This window comes from Ammospiza nelsoni, chromosome 20, assembly GCF_027579445.1.
Source record: "Ammospiza nelsoni isolate bAmmNel1 chromosome 20, bAmmNel1.pri, whole genome shotgun sequence".
NCBI lineage: Eukaryota > Metazoa > Chordata > Aves > Passeriformes > Passerellidae > Ammospiza > Ammospiza nelsoni.
The window spans coordinates 9612308-9628220 of record NC_080652.1 but is presented as its reverse complement, the minus strand read 5'-3'; the positions used below and the strand labels follow the sequence as shown (position 1 = coordinate 9628220).

General features: G+C 52.0%; 1 protein-coding gene across 1 annotated transcript in view; it reads left to right on the top strand.

The window, feature by feature from the left end:
• The window catches only part of GPSM1 (G protein signaling modulator 1), a 65302-nt gene that overhangs the window by 24143 nt on the left and 25246 nt on the right, over positions 1–15913 (top strand). Inside the window, exons 6-9 of the mRNA XM_059486613.1 lie at positions 234–349; positions 932–1087; positions 3204–3312; positions 5641–5767. Of these exons, the coding sequence (XP_059342596.1) occupies positions 234–349; positions 932–1087; positions 3204–3312; positions 5641–5767 (508 nt within the window). The remainder of the gene's footprint in view (positions 1–233; positions 350–931; positions 1088–3203; positions 3313–5640; positions 5768–15913) is intronic.

Sequence of the window (15913 nt, the reverse complement as noted above, 5' to 3'; positions counted from 1 at the left end):
CTTCTCCTGTGTTTGGCTGCTTTGGAATGTGGTCTGGAGATTGTTTACCAACAGGTGCATGTTTGGTTTCATGTGGATTGTTTTAATTTAATGACCAACCACCATCAGCTGTGTCGGACTCTGAGGAGTCAGATTCTCAGTTCCTCCTGGGGACCTCACAAATGTCACACAAGATCAGCTGCTGTTCCAGAGGGGTCAGTGCTGACAGGGCTGGGTGTGCTGTGTCTCTGCAGCGCCTGGCCATCGCCAAGGAGTTTGGGGACAAGGCTGCAGAGCGCCGTGCCTACAGCAACCTGGGCAATGCCCACATCTTCCTGGGCAGGTTTGACATCTCTGCTGACTACTACAGGTGAGTGCCAAGGGCTGCTCCTTCCTGGGCGTCCTGAGCTGCCGCAGCCATCCCTCAGCCCCAGGGGCTGTTCCTGCAAATCCTGGGCTGCCACAGCCACCCCTCAGCCCTAAGGGCTGCTCCCCTGAATCCTGAGCTGTCACAGCCACCCCTCACCTCCAGGAGCTGTGACAAGGGACCTGAGGAAGCAGGGCTGTCACTCTAGGACATGAAATAAAATTACATGCACACTGGAGCTTTCAAGGTAAAAGAAGGGGAGTTTAATTTCTGACTCAAACATTTATAGATTTTCAAAAGTCACAGTGGATTGGAGGGTGGAAGTGCCACCTCTCCAATGGCACTGGAGAAACCAACAGTCTATGAAGTTTCTCCTCAAGAAAGGAATGTAAAGCAAGTAATTATTTACATAAAATGTGTGAGAAAGTTCACTACAAGGATGTAAACATCAGAAGGCTTGGAAGCATTTAGAAGAACAGGGTGGCACAGGGCTGCTGTGGTGGTGATGCAGGGTGTTGCTCCAAGGGGTGACCTCCCTGTGGCCTGGCACTGACCAGGGTTCTTGGTTCCCACTGTTCCCTGCAGGAAAACGCTCCAGCTCTCCAGACAGCTCAAGGATCAAGCAGTGGAAGCCCAGGCTTGCTACAGCCTGGGGAACACATGCACGCTGCTTCAGGACTATGAGAAAGCCATTGAGTACCACCTGAGGCACCTGGTGATAGCACAGGAGCTGGGGGACAGGTAAGGGAGAGCCCCAGGTGAGGGTGGAGAGCCCTGACCCCTCTCTGACTTCTGCTCTCCGTGCTGGGGTTAAGCACCAGTGATGTGTGTGCTTGGGAGGCATTAGAAATCTCTGGGCAGCCAGTTGTTAGTCCAATCATCTGTCAAAAACTTGACCCGATTCACCTTTCTCGTGTCACTCAAACCTGAGATTGTGCCCCCAGTGCAGTGTCTGTGTGGGCTGAGTGAGATTTCTAATGAGAGGTGCATTGTGCTCAGTGCCTTGCCAGTGCTGCTGCTGTGTTGTCCCAGGAGGGCCTCTAGAGAGCTCCCAAAAGTTACATTTCCCTTAAAAGCTGTGTGTTTAGGGCACACAAGTGTGCCGCTTTGCCATGTTGCTCTGGGCTGGTGCTGGAAACCTCCATGTACAGATGATGTTGCATAGAGAGGCTGCAGATGGTGTGTCTTGGTCTTGCCCCTCGTTATTTAGGAGGCTTGCCTTTTAATTTTTCTTAAATTTAAATTTTTTTTTGAGACGTTGGTTCCTTTTTCCTGGATATTCTGCTCCTGAGCCCTCGTGCAGCTGCAGTGCCTTTGCAGCGTGGTGCTGAATTCCCTGGGAGCCCGGGTGTCCTCCACTAGATGGAGCAGGGACATCGGGATGGGAGAGCTGTGCCAGCAGCCGGGCAGGCTCTGCTCGGGGCAGGCACAATCCCACCAGGGGTGAATCATGCTGTGGGGGTGCAGGCCTGTGGGCTCCTGCGTTTCTGGGAACACACCCTGTGAGCAGAAGGTATTGAGCAGGGTGACAAGAAAAACGGTGAAATGCTGATCAACCCGCCCAAACCTCTGAAAAGGGAGTTGCAGTCATGCTGAACCTCCCCCTGCGCCCCCAGGTGCTTTTTTTATCCTTTCTCCCCCCACATCTGCTCGTTTGCAGAGCTCAGGAGGCTCTGCCTGCTCCTGCAAACAGCTGCAAACAGCCAGGCTGGGGGTCTGGGCTGCCCAGGGCAGCTCCACATTCCCCTGGCTCCTGGAATCCAGCAGTGCCCTGTGGAAGGCTGTGCCTGTGCTCTGCTGGGTGCAGTTTGAGCTCACCCTGGTGATGCAGTGCTGGGGCTCAGCTGCCTGCAGTGTTCTCTCCCTGCTGGCTCAGCTCTGGGCTGCTGCTGAACCAGAGCTGGGTGTTGCATTCTGTCCTGGTTTAGGGCAAATTTGGGAGAGAATCTCCAAAGGGGTCCCCTCCAGAAAGCAAACCCACATGGCCCCATCCCACAACTGGTTCGGGAAGGATTCCTTGTAGAGAAGTGGAAAGAACCTGTTTATTGAACAGGCACAGCACCCCCAGCACACAAAATGAACAGTACCAGATGACACCACTCTGACAAAGATGACAAATTCAGAAAGTCTCTCTTGGGGGTGGTCGCTCTGTTCTCAGTCCCTCCAGTGCTGGGGCAGCTGCTGCAGCCACAAGGTGCAAACTCTCGGTGTTCCCAGGTCCCAGTCCGGAGCAGGTTTGAGTGGTTCCAAAAAAAGGAAAGGAGAAACAGTCCAGGAAGGAATTTGGACTGTTTAGCTAAACTAACTAATGAGCAGAAGCAAAGCAGAAGCGAGAGCAAAGCAAAAGCAGCGCCGTGTACTGTCCTGTGTGTCCTGCCAGCTGTGGGGGAGTGGCTGATAGCAAAACCAAATCAAAACTTTCACCCTTCAGAGCCAGTCTTGAAGGCACAGAACATGATATCCAGCATAAACAGAACACACAAATGGGGATACAAGCATCACAACATCACCCTAGGACACATTCTCTCTGTGCAGCTCTGAGAGGAGCCCTGCTTGTGTGAGGTGGGAGCTGGGCAGGAGCTTTGGCTTCTCCTCTCAGGCTGGGGCTCACCAGTGAAGCCAAAGCACGCTCCCCTTCCTGCAGTGCAGGCACTTTGTCCCTGTGGGTGCTGTCCTGCCTCCCCTGTTGTCCATCCCCCGTGTAAGCAGAGTTGGAGATGCCCAGCTTGCTTCATTTTCAGTGTAGAACCTCTGTAGAGGTGGAAGCTGAGCAGGGAGCCTGGCTGTCAGGGCTCTCCAAGAAGCCCTGCAGGCTTTGCCCAGCATTTCTGTGCTTTGACAGTTTGCTGTCCTGCAGGGTGGGAGAAGGAAGAGCCTGCTGGAGCCTGGGAAATGCCTACGTGTCCCTGGGGAGCCACGAGCAGGCTTTGCACTTTGCAAGGAAACACCTTGAGATCTCCCAAGAGGTAAGAGAGGCTGGTGCAAACCAGAGGGAGCCTGTGACAAATGGTGAGAGCAAGGCTGTTCTATGCCAATAAGTTAAATTGATGCTCTCCCTGCTCTGGAAAGCCCTTCTTTCTATGCTGGTTTAGTTCTTAGGAACTGCAGAGCTTGGCTGGAAAACACTTTTTGATGGGAGGCTCCCAGCCTTGCCCGTGATTACAGCAAGTGTGTGAGCTGTGCTTTGCCCTTAACCAAAGTTCTGTGTGAGACAGGACCTGGGGGCTCCTCCCCTGGCTGGCCAAGGTGTTGTGCAGTGTCCAGGGTGTAAAATCCCACTTTGCTGAGCCCAGGGAGGTTCCAGCTGAGCTGGAGCTGCACTGTGGGTGCTGTCCCTGGGTTCACACAGCCTGCAGCCAGCCCTGTGCCACTGCCACCCCTCTGCGTGTGCAGCTGCTCTGGTTTACCTTGCCCAGCTCTCTGCAGCTTTCCTGGTGCCTCAGAAGTGCAGAAAGCCAGAATTCCACTGTTTGCTCTTTTCGGTGTGTTGAGGAAATCGGCTGTGGCCTCTTTAGTCTTCCCCAGATGAAGAAATTGCCCTCTTGAAGCACTAATTGAAATCACCATCTGTAAGTGTGCTGGGTGTTCTCCTGCCTGTCTTTTAGGTTGGCTAAATCTCTGAGTAGGGCTGACACAGCAGCCTAATTACAGATTTAATTATACTTATCAGGCACACAGAAATACTGTTCTTTGGCCCTGCACATTTTAGGACTTTCCCAGCTCTGCTGAGGCTGGGGCTGAGTCCTCAGATAGCTGGGGGGGCCTGGGAGGATCAGCCCTGGTGGTCCTGGGGCTTTGGGGGTGGAGGGGGGACCCAGCAGGGTGGGGGTCCCAGTGTTGTCACTGCAGGGTGCTGGCTGTGGCTCCAGCTGTGCCAGCTGTGGGTTCCTCGTGGCAGGTGGCTGATGAAATTCCCCCATCATGAATTATGAGAGACTGTCCATTTGACAAGCACCAGGATTTTGGCCAGGAGAAACCTTGTGGAATTCAGTCTTTTCAGGCTGATGTTCATAACTCACTTCCCATCACCTTCTTCCCAACAAAAACCTAATGGTGGCATTTGAATCCAAATGAAACCAGCTCAGGGTAACCACATGGAAACTGCTGCAGGTTGATCAGAGGTTACTCACAAAATCCCACTGGAATAAAGGATATTTACCTAAAAATCCTGGCAGCTGCCACTGCTCTGGAGTACTTTTGTCATCTCAGAGTGCAGCTCTGGGAGGCTGGGGACAGGAACCAGGGCTCTGCTGTGTGTGTGGCCGCTCCTGCCCGGGGTCATTGTCCTGCCTGTCTGTTCCTGGTTGTTAATGGGGCTTTGGAGATGATCTGAACTGAGTGGAAGTCAGGGAAGCACTTAATAAATGAGCATCAAGGACTGTAAGACCTAACATGGACATAGTCATTTCTCTGGAGATGATGTCAACAGCAAATCTCCTGTAATTGGCAGGGGGATTTATGCCTGGTGATAAGCCCTTTGATCTGCCTCCCTTTACTGGAGCTTGGGGCTTTGTCATAAATAATGTGGGGATTTATGGGTTTGTTCCATGCTGCAGACCATGGCAGGGGACACAGAGGAGCTGTTGCCAGGCATTTCACAGGAGCTGGCCTCTCCAGGGGAACAGCCAAGGTCTTCCTCTGAAGATCAGAGGCTGTTTGTGGGTGACCTCTGTGGTGTGCAGCACAGCCATTCCCTGCTTGGCTTAAACTTTGAGAGGATCCAGTGCTGTGTCCCACAACTCCTCATTTTAACATCTCTGTCCAAACGTGTAACATCAGCTTCCTTGGCCTCAGGCCAGCAAGAGGTGGGAATTGGGGAGAATGTGGACTTGTGAAGGAATTTTTGGAGCATTGTGTGGGTGGATCACTAGGAACAACTCGAAGTTGTATGGCTGTGAGCCAGGAGAGAAGGGCTCCCAGGGCCCTGGTGTGCCCACGTGGCTGATGGTGTCTGTGCTCAGTAACTATGGAAATCCTTGAGGAACGGGGCTGGGAGCTCCAGGGCTCTGTGCCAAGCTCTGTGTGCCCGCAGGACAGCCCAGATGAGCCCATTTAGGCTCAGTCCTGTGGCACTGGGCGAGCTGAGCCCTCTCAGTCCTTGCTCTGAGCTGTTTGAGCTGCAGCACGGCGAGCACAGACCCTCTCCCAAATTACCCCTGGGGAACAGAGCTGTGTGCTCTCTCAGGTGTCTCTGTGTTGGATTTTGGGGTGTCCCTGGCAAACCCTGGGCTGGGGGCTGTGTGTTTGGAGCAGCCCTTGCCTTTAACCAGTGCCTGTTGGTTTTCCTGCTGCAGATCGGGGACAGGAGCGGGGAGATGACAGCGCAGCTGAACATGGCCCAGCTCAGGACAGCCCTGGGCCTGGCCCCTGGTGAGGAGCACCTGGCTGCAGCTCATCCCTACCCTGGCTACGAGGCACAAGGTGAGTTCCTGGTGTTTTGGTGGCTTTGGGAAGTCAGGAATTTGGTGGTGTGGGGAGGGACCATTCCTTGCCCCATTTGCAAGTGGGCAGGAAATGGAAATGCTGGAGCAGAATAAGTTGTGAGTGCCTTCACCACAAAGGATGTTTGCTCTGTGCTTTACACATGCTGCAAAAGCAGGAAATGGTCCCCCAAAAAGGGCACAGAAGGAGTTAATGGAATTAATCTGCATTGGGAATGAAATTCCACATGCCATGCAGCAAACCAGCTTTTGTGTCTTTTAAAGCTCTGGTTCTTTTCTCTGATTTGACTGATACCTGAGGCTTTCAGAAGTGACTGGCAGGGATTTTGGCTGCTCTTGTTCTGATTAGCACCCAGTAACAAGCCCAGGGCAGGGGCTGGAGGCAGGCTGGGACCATCAGCAAGCACTGGGTGACAGGAACACCAGCAGTGCTGAATGTGGAAAGACGATGTGACCACACTTGGTCACAGCAGCCAGAGTGGATTTCCTGGGCTCTGGGTCACTGCCTGTGCTGCCAGGGAGCAGGGTGGCACAGACAGGTCCCCACAGAGCTGCCAGGACTGTCCTGGACTACCCACTGCCCACGGGTGGGTGCCTGGCACTGCCAGCTGGCAGCTCCGTGCTGGGGCAGAGTTATTAATGCACTCCCTGCACCCCAGGAGGTGTCACTGATTAAATGTGACCTTGTGGCACGGGCACAGTGCCCTGTGGGCAGCACTGACGTGGAGGGGATGATGCTGGGCTGAGGCACTGTGCCCTGGAGGGGAGGGAGAGGCTGGCTGTGTGTGTCTGTATTGATCTCACATTGATAACCTGCTGCCTCACTGCTGCAGCTGCTCCTGGCAAGGGGAGCTGTGGGGAGGGAGCCAGAGTGTCCTGCTGTGCCCCACTGGAGCTGAGCTCAAATGCTGTGGGGGCCACAGCAGCTCCCCCAGCTCCCTGTGCCCCTCATCTCCTCTTGTAACTCCTGCAGGGCTCGTGCCTGGCATCTCCTCAGGGGATTCCTTCTGTGTGACCGTGTTCACAGGGGTTCTTGGGTTGGGAAAGAGACGAGGATCTGACTCCATGTTTCAGAAGGCTTGATTTATTATTTTATTATACATATTACATTAAAACTATACTAAAAGAATAGAAGAAAAGGTTTCATCAGAAGGCTGGCTAAGAATAGAATAGGAAAGAATGATAACAAAGGTTTGTGTTTCAGAGAGTCTGAGCCAGCTGTGATTGGCCATTAATTAGAGACAACTCCATGACACCAATCCCAGATGCACCTGTTGCATTTCACAGCAGCAGATAACCATTGTTTACATTTTGTTCCTGAGGCCTCTCAGCTTCTCAAGAGGAAAAATCTTAAGGAAAGGATTTTTCATAAAAGTTGTCTGCAACACTTCTGGTCGGTTACTCTGTTGTGAAAGGAGGAGAGGAAATAAATCTCAGTATTGGTGCTTGAGTGCATGTGGTCCATGGGTTGCTCAGTGCCCTCTGCAGATCCAGATGTGCTGTGTTAACATCTGGAGGCAGCAGTGGGATCTGTGCAGGTCTGTGGGGTCCCTGGAGGATGGGAAGGGCTGAGCAGCTGCAGGCAGAGCTCTGGAGGTTGCAGTGACCCCGTTAATCCGCGGTGCTCCCGCTCACATTCCCAGGGCTGGGGCTGTTTGTGGAGAGAAGGACAAAGTGTTCTTGGGAGGAGGAACACAGCAAACAAGTGGGATTAGCAGTGCAGGGACAGAAGGATCTGGAGAGCTGATTCCCCCTCTCCCGCTCCTGGGAATGTGCTGGGGAGGTAAAATCAGCTCTGTGGTGTTGGGCTGCAGGGAGGGAGTGTGAGGCCACCCCTGGCTGAGCTCTCAGTGCTCTGCAGGTGGGGAAGGGTCCCTGTCACAGGAGGCACAGCCTGCAGAGAGGAGCCTGGCTCCTTGATTTCTCCTTAGCTTTTATCCTTTTCAGCTCTCTTATCCCAAACCTCACTGGAGGATGAGAGGCCACCAATGTGTCTCTGAGCCCTTGAGGGGAGGGAGATTTATTTTATGGCTGCCAGAAACTTTGGTACCCTCCTGTGCACCTATTAAATGATTAGAAGAGCATAATTATTTATATTATTAATAGCAGCAGTTTCCAGCCAGAGCAACATCTGTTTCTGTAATAGGAAGCAGGTGAGGGAGTTGAGGTTGGAGCTGGCTCCTGAACCAGCAGTGCCTTTTGATGTTGACAAATCTCATGGTGAGGAGAACTTTTCACTTTTTTATTCCATTCAGATTCTTTTTCCTGCTTAAGGTTACAAAATGGCTGCACATTCCTAAGGATGATAAACCCCTCTGATGAGGCAAATGTGATTAAACACATCAGTTCCATCAGGCAGGTACAGTAAAGCTTCCTAGCAAAGGCTGGGCTAGGTTTTCACTGTGGTGTCCTTCACAGGCTCCTCCTTGGTCACTGCCCTTCCCTGGGCTCTGGGGGTGGAAGGAGTGCCTGATGTTTCTCTCTGCTCTTCTGGCTCCCCTTGCTGAGCTCTTGATGATTTTAATTAATATTCTGAGAGTATTTGGATGTCAGAAGACAAAGCTGGAGGCTGGGGAAGTGGGGCAGGACTGCAGGAGTCTTGTGAAAGCAGCGACCTTGTTGGGAAAGGCAAACACAGGGAGCTTAAAGCAACAAACTGAGGGAGGCTGGAGAGGAGCTGGAGCACCAAGTAAATAAACAGGGGCTGGGTTTGCTTCTCCAAACAACCAAAAATGTGGCCCTGAATAAATCTCCTTCTCTTTCACACACTGCAGGCTGGGAGTTGAGCACTGGTAGGCTTTGCCTTTGGAGAGGATGAAGGACTTTCTGTGGCTCCATGGGGTTGCTTTTAGGGGTGAAGGCAACCAGGGTGAGAACCAGCACTGGGGTGCAGACAGACAGACAGACTGCACTGGTGCCCTTTTGCAGAAGAGTTGAAGCTGCAGATCTGCTCTGTGAGGAGCTGCCTGTGCCCAGCATGGACTGGGAGTGCTGAGCTGCCCTTTCCTGGGGGAAATAAGGGATTATTTACAGGTAAATCTTGTCAGTTTGGCTATGAGAATGAGCCTGACTCCCCTCTCTCCTGAGAAGGGGCAGGGATGAGGCTGCCCTGCATGTCTGGTGCTCCAGGGCTCCATGCTGGGATTGCTCATCCCTGTGTGTTCTGCAGTGGGCACAGCACCCCAATCACTCCTGAGCACTGCTCAGCTCTGTGGGGTTTGACTGTGGGGCTCTGCATCCTCAGTGCAGTTTGGAGCTCATCTCTTCACAGGAATCTTTGAACCCTTGGATCAATCAGACTGAAATAGAAAAAAATTCCTCTTTTATGTTTCCCAGCCTGTTTGTTTTTGTTTGTTTGCTCGCTTTAAATATCTTTGAAGTACCTAGAAAGTGTTTAGGGCTGATAAAGCAGGCAGCATTGACCATCCCTGTGCTGATGCAAGCAGGGAGGAGGTGATGCTGCCCAGCCTCAGGGATGTTCCTCCCCTGTCGTTTGCTCAATGCTCCTGCAGAAAGCTGTCAGCTGGGGGCTGTGGCAGTGTGGGAGCAGCATCTTGCTGACAGTGGGCCAGCCCTGCTCCCTCAGGCTGTGATTTCACTGTCTGGGAAGCATTTCCCTTCCCTGGGGCAGGGTTGGGGTCACATCCCCAGCACAGAACCTGCCCAGTGCCCTGCAGCCACTCTGAGCAAGGGCAGCAATTCAAAATGCTCAATGTTAAATCTCCTCAGCTGGATTTGATGTTTCCCAGGAGCTGCTGGGCTGCAGCTCAGCCTTTTCTTCATGGTGAAAAGCAAAGCCTGAGGCTGTGCTGGGTAATTGTACCTGCTGAGGCAGGGGTGATGGATGCATGAAATGCTGCAGGAGCAGAGTGGATTTTGGCCAAGGGAAGGGAGGGTTGGTGGGCTGGTGGCTTTGCTGTGCTCCAGAAGGGGCTCTCAGGGAGAAAATGCCATCCATCCATCCATCCATCCATCCATCCATCCATCCATCCATCCATCCATCCATCCAATCTTCCATCCTTCCCCTCCTACAGTATCTGGAAACAGGAGTGTTTCTGAACACTTTTGGGGTGCCCAAAAGAGCTGTCAGTGTGGCCCTTCAGGAGAGCTGCTTCCACAGGGGTTCTGCAGTGAAGATTCAGGTTTCTCAAGGTTGCCTCCTCTTTGTAATGAGTTTTTTTCTAAATCCTCTGCTGTTAGAGCTGTGAAGTCATTCCAGCAGCACTGGTGGGGGGATGAACCTCTGAGTCATTTGGATTTTAAACTCAGTAATTTAGCACTCACTTCAGACTGCCCCAGTATTGGCTGTAGGAAGTTTTGAAATGCTCTTTCTGAGTATTTAAGGTTCCTCTCTGATCCTGCTGTGTGCATGAGCCTCCCTCCCAGCACTAGTGTCAAATACAGCAGGAGTTCTTGGCTCACAGCAGAGGAAATGCTCCAGGACTGGAGAAGATGATGTTGTGCTACTGAAATTTGTTTTATCTTGATGCCAGGGGAGATGGCAAGTGCTGGAAAAGAGGGTGAGGAGCAGGCCAGTTCTTGAAGCCTGTGGCAGAGAAGGCACAACGTGGCTTGTGGCAAAGCCATGCATCCAATCCAGATTAAATCTCTTGTTGTGGGGAGGGAGAACTTGTTGGAAATCCTTGGTTCTGGGAGGGCTGAAGTTCCCTTTGGCTGCAGTTTCCGGCTCCAGCCGCACTCCCAGCCCTGCTGAGCTGTCTGGTTCCTTCCCAGACAGTTTTCCCTGGAAGCTGCTGGGTAGGAAATGCCCTGGCTGTGGTGCTGCTCTGGCCATGAGCACAGCACTGCCCTGAGGAACAGGATTCCTCTGCTTGCTGGGCCCTTTACACAGCACAGAACAGAGAAGAAGGAATTTCTCTTTCTTGCCCAGCTAGAATTTCTTTTTCTCTTTTAAAACTTTCTGTGTGAATGGCCACAGAAATGGATGGTATGCATGGATGTGCCTCAGCATTGCTCTGAGCAGGGCAAGGCCAGAGCTCAGCAGAGCCCCTGTCATCCCTGGGGTGACCTCAGGACCATTCCCTGGCAGGGACAAGCCCTGGGACAGCCAACCTTGGCTTAGCAGAAGCCCTGGCAGAGCTCAGAGCCCAGTCCAGCGTGGGCAGTGTGTTCTGCTGGCTGATCACAGGGGGAAGGATCAGGTCCATGCCCCTCTATTTTACAGGATTTTCCTGTGGGTGTTTGATGGCTGCTGAGCTGACACGTGGCTGCTCCTTCCCTGCCCTCCCTGAGTCAGTCTGGAGGACAGAATCGTGTCCTTGGGCTTGTCTGGCTGCTGGAGATGCTGCCCCCGTTAATTATTGTGTGTCACTTTTAGCTGAACCCTGCTTTTGATCTCTGCTTGCTCAACACCAGCTGATAATGGCTGGTGGGAGGTCATGAGGCTCTGCTGCATCCTGGAGGGGAAATCCTGCCCTCAGAAGGAGCCAGGTGCTGCTGCCAAGCCCATCTCACCTCTGCTGGGTGATCCCTGGGGCTCTGAGCCTGCTCCAGCTGCTCCACCCAGCTCAGCTGATCTCCCAGAACATCCCTCTGTCCCCACAAGGGTTCCTGTCTGCAGCAGGGATGGCCTGGGGGCTTTGGTTACAGGAGACTGCCTGACACGGCCCAGCCTTCCACAGCCTCCAGGCTTGACTTTCTCAAGTGTTTTCTGCAAATATTCCTCCTAAATATTTCATTCTTTGACCCAAATTGCCAATGTTTTATTTGCAAATCATCCTTGGTTAGAGAAAAGCTGGTGCCTGTTGCACATTTGGGGGAAAACTGGAATCAAAGATGTGCCCAGCACCACAGCAGTTACTCAAGAGTTGTAAGGCTGCAAATAAGATCCCCTTGTATTCCAAGACTGCAGCTTTCCTACCTTCAGTTTGCTCCTCCTGGGGGAAATAAATAGCAAATAAGAAAGAAACTCCCTTGTGCCATTTCCACCTGCAAGGAGGATTCTTTTTCCAGGTTTTAGCTCTTCTGTCTGAATGTGAGGGCTCTTGGCCAGTGATCCAGAGCATCTCCTCATTCCCTGTCCCCATCCAAGGAGCTCTGTGCCAGCTGCTCACCCTGAGTGCAGCCAGGAGATGCCCCAGGGCTCTGGGTGCTGTGTGGCTGTGCAGCACTGCTGTTATTTCTGTTATTGCTGTTCTTTTCAGCCCATTGCTCAGCTGTCAGACTGGATTGTGGAGATGCAGAACTGGGGTGACACAAACACAGAGCATCTTCTCCCAGATCAGCCAGACAAGCATCTCGATGCGAAGGGAATTTCTCTGTACCGCCACAATACTGTGTGCAGCTTTTGTAAGGGAACAGTTTTGCCACAGAGGAGAAAACTGCAGGATTCTTGTTCTGGAGCAGGGCTTTGTTGTGCTCAGGGCCTGTTGGGAGGCTGAGATTTGTTGTGCTCTGGGTAGAGCTCATCAATCAGTGCCTCCCAGCAAAGGGAGGGATGATCCTCCCAAGGATCAGTCCTGTCCCTGTGGTTCTGTGTCCTCAGCCACAGGAGCAGCCAGAGCTGCTGGGATTCCCTGGTCCTTCCCTGCCTGCAGGAGCACAGTGAGCAGATGGCCCTTCCATGGATGGGCACACAGCAGCTTGGCACCAGCATTTTATGGCCCAGCCATTGTAAATAACTGATATTATTTGCTTTCTCTATTTGGAGAAAAGTATTGTTCTAGCCCAGTAGCAACTGGGAAAACAAATGCCACCATTTATCAGGCGAGTGCTGACAATAATAGAGGTCAAGTGGATTTATAGTGCCAGAACCCATTATGTGTTTGAAGACTAATTAAAGCCTTAAATGAGATGCTTGTCCTACTGGAGGATGCTTTTTTTTTTTTTTTTTCCTTCTTTCTTTTCCTGCTGCTGTTCTTGTTCTCCCCCTCCCCCTTGCCTCTGTCAGAGCTTTGCTGTAATAAAGGAGCACGAGGCTGCCAGAGCTCCCCTGATGAGATGGCAGCAGAGGATGATTGGAGATGCTCTGGAAGCACTGGACCCTGTCCCCACTGTCACTGGGGGCTGGGGAGGGTTTCCAGAGCAGCATTCCACCCCAAACAGCAGGCTTGGCTGCTCTGATGTAATTATCCTGGACAATATTTAGAGTTATCTGCTAGGTTTGGGTCTGTGCAGAGGGGGGAGGTGCTGTCCACCCAAAAGCCAAGTCACTCTCTTGGTCAGTGCAGGTACAGGGGGAAATGACCTTTTCATGAGAATACAGCATGTCCTGATGTGGGGTTTGTTGTGTTTGGGGTGCCCAGCCCATGCTGGCAGGCAGTGGAGGCCGATTCTGGCTCCATGACCTTTCCCTGCTGCTTTTCCTTGGAGTCTTCTGTCAGGTTGAATTCTGCCAGCTCTGGCACAGCCCCCCTGAGGGATCCAGCTTGTTCCAATACAGAACTGGGGCTGGGGGGGGAACTGCTCTGCTGCTCCTGTGGGAGAGGGGGCAGAGCTGGGGCTCATCAAAGCTCTTGTCAGCCTGATGAGAGCTCCTGCAGGGCTCCCCGAGTCCCTGCCACACATGTTCAACCTGATCTTATCAACTACAACCTCTACACATGTTCAGCCTGATTTATCAGCTGCAATCTCTACACATGTTCAGTCTCATCTTATCAACTACAACCTCTACACATGTTCAGCCTGATCTTATCAACTGCAATCTCTACACATGTTCAGCTTGATTTTATCAACTGCAGTCCCTACACATGTTCAGCCTGATCTTATCAACTACAACCTCTACACATGTTCAGCCTGATCTTATCAGCTGCAATCTCTACACATGTTCAGCCTGATCTTATCAACTGCACTCTCTACACATGTTCAGCGTGATCTTGGCAGTCTCTTGGAGATGGAGCCTGTCCATGCAGCAACAAAGCTCTGTCTGCCCAGCTTGCCCTAGTGCTCCTTTCCATGAGATGATCCCATCACCATCCTTGATAAACTTTCCTTGTGTTCTCTGTGGCTGCAGATTAAAGACAAGAATGTGAAAACCGTTAAAGTCGCCTCAGCAGCCAAATTGCAAAAGCAAAAAGCTGAAAAAAAAAAATTTTAAATCCCCTTGGTTCATGGTGCTGTTGAGATCATAGATGGGGAGGAGGAAGAGATTTTGAAAAAAAATATTTAAAAAAGGAACAACACCCCTGAAAAGAGCAACATCCCAGGAGCTGCAGGAAAACAGGGCATGAATGCAGGCAGTCAGGAGCGCTGCTCAGCTGATGTTCACAAGAAGGTTTCAACTTGCTCTCTTTGAGACCTCAGCAAACCTCCAAGACAGAGAGAGCATTTAGAAAGGCCCCTGAGGTTTTCCATTTCTCTGCAGCAGGCTTGGTAAACATGCCAATAAATGCTGGAGAGAGAGAGAGAGGGGAATAAAACCTTTGCAGAGGAGCAGACCTGGATTTTGAGCTGCTCAATCCTTCACATCCCCACTGCTGCTGTGGAGCAGCCCTGGGGAGGAGGAGGCAAAGCTCAGCTTTGGCTGAGCATTAAGTGGTGCTGCAGTTATTTCTGGGCTAAATAACTTGGGAGAGGCTGAAAGTTACATCTGGAGCCATCTGAGGGAATGGAGACAGAAAGTTAGAGGGACTCCTCCTGCCGTGGGATGCTTGTGAGTATGGAAAGCTCTGCTCTCCTGGAAGGTGCATGAGGATGTGTGGGATGAGGAGGGGAAAGCTCCCACGTGTCTGGTGGGATTTGCTGCTGGTGTGGATGCAGTTTCTTGTAGCCCTGGGTGATAGGGACCCTCCTAATGCTGCTGGTTTTAGTGGTGGTGAGTGGAGACAGTGCCCCCAGCACTGGCTGGGATTGCTGAGCTGGATGAAGTTTTTTTATAATTCTGAATTTCTTCCTGCCTCACCTCCAGTGTGTGCAAACCCCACACAGTCACAGACAGCCACCAGCATCAGAGAAAGAGAAAAAGAAGAGTTGTTGTGCTGGGGTAGGCTCAGCTGCCTGTGTCTATTAAATTAACAGCAGGCAGGTTTTCTCTGCTTGGAGATTAATGGCTGCTGGCCAGCAGTTCAGTGCTCTGGGAGCACACAAAAGCACCTGGGGATGGAGGTGTGTAATTAATGACTCTTTAGACAGCTGGAAATGATGTCTGTTTATCTAACTGGGCACACTTTGCTGCTTTCTTGCTTTCCTGGAAGTGGCTGTTAAAGGAGCACACTCACTTCCAGGGCTGGGCTCACCTCTGGAGCCCAGATGTGGTGTTTGGAACCCAGATCAGGTGTTTGGAGGTGACTTTTCCTCCAGATGCACCTTGCTGCTGTGGGTTGTTCTTTGGGAAGCCACGAGCATCTGTGGCAGTGCCCAGAGGGTGAAACTGGGAATAACTGGGAGCAGCCCAGCCCTGCTGTCCCCTCCTGCCCGAGCCACGTGGCAGCAGCCAGAGCTCCTTCAGCCAGGACTGGCAGCACCCAAAGATCCTTCAGCCATCTCCTCCGTGCTGAGGGTGGTGGAACAAATGGAGTTTTCTCCAGGGATGGAGTTGTTGGGCTGCCCAGGCAGTCACCACCCCTGGAGGTGTTCAGGGAGTGATGGACGTGGCACTCAGTGCTCAGATCTGGGTGACATGGTGGGAATTGGTTGGATTTGAGGTCTTTGAGGCTTTTCCCACCACAAATGTTCTGAGCTGCTGACAGGTGGGCCCCTGGCTTTGTGTGCTGGGATGAGTTTGGTGGGAGCACTGCCTGCTCCTCGTGACGTGTGTTCAGAGCCTGTTCTCCACCTCCAGCCCTGATGTCAGTCCCCTGAACTCAAAGCCTGCTAATGAATCACCTTAAAACAAAGCTGGAGCTGCTGTGCTTTTTGGAGGAGAGGCAGAAATGTGCAGAAATGTTTTTGCTTATTGGAATCATTATGGCTGCCAGCAGCAAATCCCTTCAGGGTGGTGAGGGCACAGGCATCAACTTCAGGTCACTTTTGGCCGAGCTGTGATGTGAGTTTGTGACCCTTTAGTGATTATTTAAATAATAAATAAATTTGTTATTTATTTCCCCCAATAGGAGCAAACTCAGGGTAGGAAAGCTGCAGTCTTGGAATACAAGGGGATCTTATTTGCAGCCTTACAACTCTTGAGTAACTGCTGTGGTGTTGGGCACATCTTTGATTTCGGTTTTCC